This window comes from Hippopotamus amphibius, chromosome X (genome assembly GCF_030028045.1).
Source record: "Hippopotamus amphibius kiboko isolate mHipAmp2 chromosome X, mHipAmp2.hap2, whole genome shotgun sequence".
In the NCBI taxonomy this organism is placed as follows: Eukaryota; Metazoa; Chordata; class Mammalia; order Artiodactyla; family Hippopotamidae; genus Hippopotamus; species Hippopotamus amphibius.
The window spans coordinates 97,349,329-97,359,901 of NC_080203.1; the positions used below are offsets into that span (position 1 = coordinate 97,349,329).

The following is a 10,573-nucleotide window of genomic DNA, read 5'->3' on the forward strand; positions in this document are numbered from 1 at the left end:
CCAGTCACCTGCTAGCCACTGGCTAGCAACAATGATAGCTTTTGCATTTTTACTATTAAAAAAGAGTTGTCCAACTGATTTCTACACGTTTATGGCCATTTGAGAGCTGATGTAACCTGGGTGCAGCAGAAACAGCACAGAGACAGAAGACCTGGGTTAGAATTGTGGGTCTGCCACTTAACAGCTGTGTGACCCTGGGCAAGTCATTAACCTCTCTGAGCATATTTCCCTATCTCTAAAATGCAGTTAACTAGGTTTCCCTCCTGAGGTAACTATAAAGATTGAATGAGATAGTATAGTACAAAGCACTATCTAAGGACCTATAAACACCTATAAAGGCACATGAAAACATCAAGGCTTAGTCACTGCTCTATGTTATATTTTATTTCTTATTTGGATAAAGCATTTTTAAACTTAATTCTTAGTGCTACTGAAAAGATTATTGTGACACTCATTTCTGATGCAAACAAACACTGGTTATTTGCTTATCACAGGAGACTCTTCCAGATTCTCTGAGTCTTCTGCCAGAAGTCCTGCTGTGTTGCTTCTTGGGGTGGGGGCAGGATTTGTCCCAGAGTGAACTCTGGGTGTGTGCCTAGCAGGTGGCCAGGAGGTGCCAGGGAAGCCTGTTTTTAGAATGGCTTTGAAAAATAGGCTAAATATAAAATAATAATGACACACCTGACATTTGCAGTGTTCCTTGACATCAATTGCCTCATTTATTCATTCATTCAACAAATATTTAGTAAGTGTCAGCTGTGTGCCAGCTCTAGGGTTACAGTGAGAAAGAAAATGGAAGAAATCCTGCTTCATGAAGCTTCCATTCTCATGGGGGAGAGATACAATAGCGGTGGGTGTTGCCTTGACACTCACAACATCCTTTGAGAAAACAAGGAGTAAGTACTGTTGGTGCAGTTAGATGACACAGCTGAAGTTCTGAGAAGATAAATGCCTGGCCCCACGTCCTGTAGCTAGAAAGTGGCAGAGAGAGAGTGTCCATCCAAATGTACTGTTTTGTGTTTGTTATGTGGCTGACTTACACCCCACACATCGTAAGTTCACACATTTAAACTTATATTTTTCTCTTTCTGACTTACTTCACTCTGTATGACAGACTCTAGGTCTATCCACCTCATTACATATAGCTCCATTTTTATAGCTCAGTAAAAAGGGATGAGATGGAGCTATATGTAATGAGGTGGATAGACCTAGAGTCTGTCATACAGAGTGAAGTAAGTCAGAAAGAGAAAGACACATATTGTGTGCTAACTCACATATACGGAATCTAAAAACGGTACTGATGAACTCAGTGACAAGAACAAGGACGCAGATGCAGAGAATGGACTGGAGAACTCGAGGTTTGGGGGCGCGGGGGGTGAAGGGGCAGCTGAGACGAAGTGAGAGAGTAGCACAGACATATATATACTACCAACTGTAAAATGGATAGCCAGTGGGAAGTTGCTGTATAACAAAGGGAGTCCAACTCGAGGATGGAAGATGCCTTAGAGGACTGGGACGGGGAGGGTGGGGGGGAGTCGAGGGAGGGAGGGAATACGGGGACATGTGTATAAAAACAGTTGATTGAACTTGGTGTACCCCCCCCCAAAATAATAAATAAATAAATAAAATTAAAAATAAAATAAACTTATATTTTATGTCACACAAATCAGGGATGATTCAGATTTCTATCTGTATAGGATAAACTGATGACTATCAATTTCTGTAAGTTAGTTCAGATATTTCCTGCCTGGACCACCTCCAGTGCAGGTGAAGCTGAGGAGTGCTCTCCCTGGCTTGCACCCGGCCACAGTTCTGTGAGAGGCTGACTGCACTCCGTTGTTCTTACTACCTCACCACACTGCCTCTCTCAGCCAGCAAGTGCGTCCTTGCTCAGGATCAGGCAGGGGGCTAAGCAAGTAAAGGAGGCAAGGCAGGGTTTCTCCATCAGGGCGTTGCGTAGTTTAGTGAAAAGGTGACTGCCAGTGAAGCAATTTGAGAGTGACAAAAAGTGGTTTAACTCTGAGGTAGGTGCTATGGAAGTTTGAATTGGGGACAGGCCCGTAGGATGGGGAGTTCAAGGGGAAAGATGGGGCTTTATCAGGTCCTTGAAGGATGGGGAGAGTGTAGACCAGTCCGCAGGGGGTGTGGAAGCTGGAGTCTGTCCTGTCTTCCTTGGGATGGCAGAGAAGAACCATACGGTGCCTCTTCCCGCTTGAGTCCCTCAACAGGAGCATGTTTGTGTTTAGAGGCCATCCACTACATCTTGATTTGATTTTTATCTTCCAGTATGGCCCCCCTGGAGTCTACCAACCAGGCCAGATAACAGACCGGGCAGTTCTCAATGTGTGTGGTGGCATATCAGAGAACCGAGTGTATGGCTACCTGCCGGATAAATACAAGGTAAGTCATGTTTTATTACTGTTTCCAGTGTGACTTCCCTGGAACCTGGAATGTGGGGTGAGTTACGTTTCCTTCTTCTGGGAGATTGCTTATGAATGAAATCGACGAATATATAAATGCATGTGTTGCATTGCTGTTTATCAATAATAAACATGCTTAATGTGCATTGCACTGCCATTCGATAGCACTACATTGCTAAAAGACTGTTTTAAAAGGTTAATAGTGAGCGGTTGTCTGTTGAGTTGATTTAAAATTTTTGTTATAAGTGATATAATTGATTTTTTAAAATTTCTTTTCTCCTTTGGGTGGGGGCGGGGTGCCAAGGTCTTTGGTGGGTCTGTGGTGTCGACATCATGTTCCTTTGTTTTTATTAGCTAGGAAAAGTAGACCAAGAGTTTTACAAAGATACTGACCTGTCCATAGGAACTACCATCAACGTGTGGGGAAGGAAAGTGCTCCTTTGTGGCTGTGATGAGTTCACGAAGGCTTATTATAAGACCAAATATGGACTTGGTAAGTGATACAGCTGTCAGTTAGAAAATATTTAAAACTTAGAGTCTTTGTTCCCTAGTTAAGATCGATCTGATTTTTGAGTTTCAAATTCTAAGCTCATAATAACTACTGTTTATTGAGCATTTGCTAACTGCCAGGCGTTTGTTGTCTTATTTATTCTAACAACAATTCTAGAAGGGTAGGCTCAATATCCCCATTTTAGAGGTGAAGAGACTGTGGCTTACAAGGGGCTTACTTGTAGACGGTCATGCAACAAGTAAAGGGTGAGGCAAGACTTGAACTTGTCTGTCTGATGCCAAAGGCTTCCATTTGCCCGTATAGCCCTTTGCCTCACTAGAGTATGGAGAAATGCTTTGGTCAAGCAATTGAGATGGAAATCCAAATACTTTTTTTACTTCATTCTTTTTTTTTTTTTAAAGACTTTAATTTTATTGGCTGCATTGCATCTTCGTTGCTGCACACGGGCTTTCTCTAGTTGAGGAGAGCAGAGGCTACTTTTCATTGTGGTGCACGGGCTTCTCATTGCAGTGGCTTCTCTTGTTGCGGAGCACAGGCTCTAGGCGTACGGGCTTCAGTAGTTGTGGCACATGGGCTCAATAGTTGTGGCTCGTGGGCTCTAGAGCACAGGCTCAGTAGTTGTGGCGCATGGGCTTAGTTGCTCTGCGGCATGTGGGATCTTCCTGGACCAGGGATTGAACCCCTGTCCCCTGCATTGGCAGGCAGATTCTTAAGCACTGCACCACCAGGGAAGTCCCCACTTCATTCTTGCTTACCATGGAGGATATACTTATGTGAGTTCTCTGGGGAATTGTGCCAATTTGCTCTACCTTTCCTGATGAGGCTCAGCCAGGCTTCCAGCTTCTCTTCGTAGATATCCATTCCATTCAGGTCCAGTTAGTTCAGTTCAGGATGAAAACCAGTGATTTATTAAGCACCTACTAGGTGCCGGTCATTGTAGTAGACGTAGGAGCTGCAGAGCTGTGTAAGGAGCTTCTAGGGTGGAAGGGGAGCAGAGACTTACCGCATGTTACATGGTGTTTCAAGAGTCACAGAAGCAGGTGGAGGATCTGAGGTGAAACCTGAAAAACAAGCCCACCCATTTGTTAAACCTGCTGACCAGCGCTGTCCCCTTCCTGGGCCCTCTACCCGAGGCTCCAGGTAGCTGTCAGTGCTTGGCTAAGTGGGGGTGGTGGAAGCTTCCGACCTCTCAGATTGGGGTTTGGAGCTCGGATGGGGGATCCTTACTCCTCTCTGAACCTTGGAGTGTTCATATGAGCTGACCTCCCAGAGTGACGAGATAGAAGCCGGAAGCAACCACAACTTCCAAAAAGACGAGGTACTTTGTCTCTAGAGTGAGACACGGCCCACCTTACATGTCTTGGTGTCCCCACTGTGTCATATTCCTGGCCTCCTGGGAATCTTTATGTTATGGGAGAAGGCACACAGCAGACAAAGGGGTTGGAATAAAAAAGGCTTTCAGTTTCCCTCTTCGGTGCATTAAAGGAATTTGTTCCACTGCATCTGCATGCCAGATTAGTCAAAATGGGGCCAAATTGGTGGCCTCTTCTTATATTGTTTTCTAAAATTAGTCCTATTTAGTGGACACAGTTGGGCATATTTGTGTTAGAAACTGAGGGCAAGAGGCAGCCAGGAATATGCACGTAGTGGTTGCTGTAGAGAAGCTGCGAGTGACTCTTAGATAGTTGGGAAGAATAATTTGGTTTTTAATAAACGTAAGTGCCTGTTCAGAATCAACGAGTCTTTAGTGTAGACTTGGAAAATTTAAAAAATTGATACATATATAAAATGAGTCACTGAAGACATTTACTTGTGTCCTACTGAAAGATTACCTTAATATAAAGGATGTGGTAAAGGTTCCAAAACATCACACGATCCCTTAAACATCAAGTCCAACGTTTGGTTGATGTTTGTCTGTCAGCTTGATTTTGAGAATATAAAGACTGCATTTGGGAAAATGAATGTAGTGCTGGAGAGACATGGTACATTGTTAGTCTCTTAACGGGTTTGTAGGGAACTTTCAGAGGCAGAGTAAATCCACCGATGCACTCCGAATCTAGCCACGCTCGGAAAATGTATCAGCTTCAAATGCCCTATGGTCCATTTCCGTTGAGCCCCAGTGCTTAATTTCTTTCTGCTCACTTCTTTTGCTCACTCTATAAACTTACTGTTACATTAAAAAAAAAATTTGTGCCTTTAAAGCTAATATAACATGAGCATTATACACTTAAACAGAACATTATGCAAATGCAAAATTATGATGCATTTTATAGTCACGCTGACTTTTTATATTTCTCATAACATATGTTAAAATATCCCATTTAACAGACACTATTATTATACAACATTTCTTGAGTAACAACAGTGTACTTAATGTAACTAATGACCAAAAATTATATCCATGATTCAGGGAGGAAGGGAGTGAATCAGTATTCTCTGATAATCTTTACATTTGCTCTTCCTGACTTTTTGGTAACATTAAATTAATAGACTTAATGTTACTTAGATACAGTTACTTTTGACATTTTATTTTTTATATCTCATCTGGTTCTAAGAATTCATAAGACTGACCAAATTTTATACATTATATTTTGGTATCCTTGAAGCCCAAACCCAGGACAAAGTCCTGACAGTAATTGTGGTCACATTTCCTTCCTTGCCAATAATTGCGGTCAGTAGAATATCTGGTGTATCCACTGTGCAGTGCCACAGGAAGGAGCTGACACAGCTAGGGACGTCCCTAAGAGGAAGTCAGGGGGGGATTTCTAATGCAGTACACAGCCTGGGTGCTTCAGTACCTAATGCCTCCCCGCCATATTTCGGGGGGGAGAAAAAATGGCATACAGACTGAGAGATGGAGTTGGCCACAGTCCTAAGAAAGGTACATGAGTAAGCTTTCTATTATGTGCAAGCAGATGACTTGATAGAATTCCGAGAGATATATGTAACTCCTGTGTAAAACCCAATCTGACTCCTAAAAAGATGAGATTCTCTTGTGTATTTAAGGATTCTAAAGAGAAGGCGACTTCTTCCACAAAACAGTCCAGTGTGAGTCCCCCACTAGGCAGCTTGGCCATCCTGCTGACCCTGGCCTGCCTGCTGGGCGGGAGCATGTCACTCCCTCATTATTTCATGTGCATGAACACAGACTGGCAGATGGAGGCCTGTTGGACTTTTCTGTAGCATGAAGGTTGGAAAAGGCTTCAGGGGCTCTAGCAGGTGTTTATTTCACTGAAGGGAGAGGGATTTGAGTATAGCTGTTCTTACCTAGAATTTCTGCCTTGGGTTATTATTTCTTTTTCTATAAGAGGAACTTTCTTATCAATTCTTAGTGATTGGGACAACCAAACTAGTAATAAGAACATTCATTCCTGTTGTTCTTGAGTACTTATTAGGTTATACTGACATTAAGGATGAGCAGAAAACTTAAAGCACCTTTAATTTTGTGAAGTTGTTTCTGGCCATCTCTGAACTCTTAGTGTTAGAAGCAGCAGGGCATCCAAGATGAGAGTCTAATGACCATTTGAGCAAATTAGCCATCCCGAGGTGCAGCAGCAGGGGTAAGATTTGCTTCTAATCTCACCACGTGGCTTTGATGGACCTAACAATTTTGCCTTTTTTCTTTTAACCTCGCCTATGAAGTGAAGAGGGTTGAAGATTAGATGATTTCTAAGAGTTTTCTAGCTAGAGCTAGAAAATTCTGTGATTCACTAATTATTTGACCCGAAAATGAACGTCCCACCAAAATCATTTGACCTGGGTATTGGGTACAAGCAGAAGTGGATTTACCTTGAAGTTAATGAAGCTTAAGCTTTAGGTTCTTTCTTTGCAGGGGCCCCATTCCAAGGCCCTGAGACTAATTTTGTCTTAATTATTTGAAATTTTTAGTCTTGAAGAGCTTCTCCCAAATTATATAAGCTTCAGGCCTCCCCAGACCTAGGTGCATATCTGGGTTCCTAGCACATCAGAGATGAACTTCGAGGTAATTGAAGGCTTTTCCCAGAATCGTTTGCAAATGAGATGATGAATAGTAAATCACTGTGAAGGAGCATATCCTTTAAAAAAATCTGTCACCTCTCAGTAAATTTGTTGGAATCTGGTCGATTGTGGCTGGACATTCAGTATATATGTTTTTACAAGTCTCTTGGAATTAGAGGAATCAGACTATTTGAAAGACAGATGTGTCTCAGGATCCATCAGAGTGTCACTTTAAGAAGATATTTGGGAAGATGCTTTGTAAAAACAAAGTATACTTTTTCATCAGATATTTTTTTTAACACCTTAAACATGCAGGATGCTAGGATGATGGAAAACCAAAGACAGAAACTTATTCAGGTGCAAGTTCAAACCTTTATGAATATATGCAATTACCCAGAAAAATGAGATCTTCAGTCAGGGTATCCAGAAAGATTGGATTGTTAAAAAAGTCAGACATGGTGGAGTGGAACAGTTCTCGGCATTTATACACTAGATGGCACTGTGGGTGCAGAGGAAAGCTCTAAATTGGTTCGTTACTTAAGTCTGTTGCAAAAATTATGTAGTTAAGAAAACAACACTGTGTTATAAAACCTGCGATTTTGGGGGGAGGTGTAGAATACATTCTTAATTACTTTGAGATTCAATATGTGTCCTCTTTTGGTTAGGCAGCTCAGATTAGTATACAGAGTTGTATGCATATGTCCCCTGTTAGAAGAAACCAATCATGCCCCAGTTTTCTAATAATCATGTAGAGCTCTCCCCGCCATCCCTATGGTCCTTTTCCTAAAACGAAGGTGCCAGTTAGTGGTGTGTTTCATGTAACAATCAGCAATGATAGGGTCTACTGTAATTCTGCCTAATTCCAGTGTTTGAACTTTCCTCTTTATTACCAAAGCTTCTCTTTAATTGCCACAAAAATAGCAATAGGAGAAGCTCACCAGTCACTTCCGTACCAGCAGTCTGGCTGCCCCCTTTCACTGAGGCAGTGAGAAATATTTGATGGCATTCTTTTTGCCAACATGTCTTCTGTAAGCAGTTTCTGTTAAGATGGAACGATACTCTTTTGGGGATTATGCTTGAGGAAATTTCACACAGAGGCTGTTAGGAAGTCTAAGGAAATGTTAAAGTTGAAAATGTTTTCAGATCAGAGTTAGAAATAGCCTCAAACCCTTAGCCTTTTGATCAATCAGTACAAAAAAAAGTCCCTCAATTAAGAGTTAGGTTGCCTTGGATGACAAATGACGCACATTTTCAATTAGAGAGGTATGCACTAAATCTGTACTCTTCCTTCTATTAGAACTTTGGCAATGGAAAAGGAAATCTTTGCTTATGTGAAACTCCTTTCAAGCACTAATGGAAAAGCCTATGGGATAGTCAACCCTGGGGAAGAGGTAGAAATTTGATACCATGGGTTGTTTTGTTTTGTTGCTTTGTTGTGTTTTGCTTTAAGAAAGATCCTGACATCTTTGCCATTTGTGGTGTGACAAACACAGGTGACTGGGATCTATAGAATCAATGTGCTATTTGCTTTGGAGAGCGCATTTACTTCTCAGAGATTGTACAGCCTCACAAATGAGTAACCAAAACTCCTAGGCTATTACAAATGTCTCCAGCTCTCTCTCCATCTCTCCTCCTCACAGATGATAAATGAATAAAGAAAGTCAACAGTATTTACCACTTAACACTCCCTTTGAGAGTAGGCAGTGGCTGTTTTAAAAGTTTTGTTTGTTTGGTTTTGGTTTTATTTGTTAGTTATTTTTGCTTCATCACATTTCAGTACAATTGCAGTCTTTTCTTGGGCAGTAACAAAAGCAACCTGAGTGGTGGCTGGTGAGAAGTTTTATTTGTTTTTGATCTGGATAGTGAAGCGTCATGGCCCAGAGCTGAGTTGGAGGAAAGGGAGAGGGTTTAAAAAGTGGGCACAGGAGGAGGGGACATCACATGGGGAAGGTAAAGCGAAACAGTCAGGAGTCAGTCCTCTTTGGAAAGGGATTTGATTAGTGAGTGTTGACTAAAGATAGGAGAGGGCTACATTACAGGTTAAAATATGGAATGGGTGGCGTAAAGTTCCCAGTTTGAATTTTCATATCATTGGAAAAATCAGGGAAGAACAAAAAATATTCTGAAATGGGGATGTGATGACAAAAGATAAATGTTTACTTATTTGACACAGTCTCTCTCTCTCTTTTTTTTCTTTCTTTTGAACCAGTGGCAGTTATCGAGTGAGTTTTGTGGTTTTTGTAAACATGATTGAAACCTACCCTCCCAGGATTTTGCTGTGTTTTGTTTGAAAGAGTTTAAAATAGTCTACAAAAATCTCCATGTTCATCTTGAAAACATAACAAACCTTTCAAAACAGCCATAATCAGAGCAAAAAAAATATTGATGTTTCATCTGCCTTTGTTTTGTTACAGAGAACTTTACCTCCATTTCATGCAAGGCCCCACCTCCTCCAAAAATAGAAAGGAAATTTCCACCTTACACCGGTTTTGGTTCTGAAGAGGATTCTCTCCGCTCCTGCATAGGCCTTGTGCCCACACCTCCTCAGAGGAACTTCAAGAAGTTCATGGAATATGACAGGTGCTTGAGGGAACCATTATTTTGGTCTGATCTTTCCCAAATGTGTTCGGGGTTTATAATACTGTCCTCATGACAAAACAGATGACACTTAATTCATCCAATTTCAAGTCCAGAAACATGTTGTTATAGCTTTTTAATGAAGTTTATTAATATGTAAATATTAACAGATTCTTACTTCAGTGGTTATTTTATTTTTTCCAGCTTTATTGAGAAATAATTGACATATAACATTGTATAAGTTTAAAGTATGCAACGTAATGATATGATATATGTATACATTGAAAAATGATCACCACAATAAGATTAGTTAACATTTCATCACCTCACATAGTTACAATTTTTTTCTTGTGATGAGAACTTTTAAGATTTACTCTCACTCTCTTTTTTTAAGGTCTTTATTGGAATATAATTGCTTTACACTCTTGTGCCAGTTTTTGAGGTACACCATAGTGAATCAGCTGTAGTTATATATATATATCCCCATATCCCCTCCCTCCCGCAACTCCCTCCCACCCTCCCTATCCTGGCCCACTAAGGCATCACCCATCATCGAGTTGATCTCCCAGGATTTACTCTCTTAGAAACTTTCGGATATACAATACATTATTGTTAACTGTAGTCATCATGTTGTATGTTATGTCCCCAGAGCTTATTTATCTTATAGCTGAAAGTTAGTACCTTTTGATCACCTTCACCCCATTCTCCCACCTCCCCCATTCCTCCCCCCCATCTCTGGCAATCACCAGTGTGAGCTCTGTTTCTATGAATTTGGTTTTTGTAGATTCTACATATAAGTGAAATCATGCACTATTCGTCTTTCTCTGATTTTTTTTACTTAGCATAATGCCCTCAAGGACCATCCATGCTGTCACAAATGGCAGGATTTCCTTCTTTTTGATGGTTGAAAAATATTCCATTGTGTGTATGTATTTTATATACATATGTTTTTCTTTATCCGTTCATCTGGTAGTGGACACTTAGATTGTTTCCCTGTTTTAGCTATTGCAAATAATACTGTATTGAACATGGGGCTGCAGGTATCTTTTTGGGACAGTGATTTCATTTCCTTTGCATATATATCCAA

General features: G+C 40.9%; 1 protein-coding gene across 1 annotated transcript in view; it reads left to right on the forward strand.

Annotated features, from left to right (window-relative positions):
• Positions 1–10,573, forward strand: part of EFHC2 (EF-hand domain containing 2) — a 190,195-nt gene that overhangs the window by 81,122 nt on the left and 98,500 nt on the right. The window contains exons 6-8 of the mRNA XM_057717317.1: positions 2,287–2,400; positions 2,775–2,913; positions 9,324–9,489. Coding sequence (XP_057573300.1) covers positions 2,287–2,400; positions 2,775–2,913; positions 9,324–9,489 — 419 coding nt within the window. The remainder of the gene's footprint in view (positions 1–2,286; positions 2,401–2,774; positions 2,914–9,323; positions 9,490–10,573) is intronic.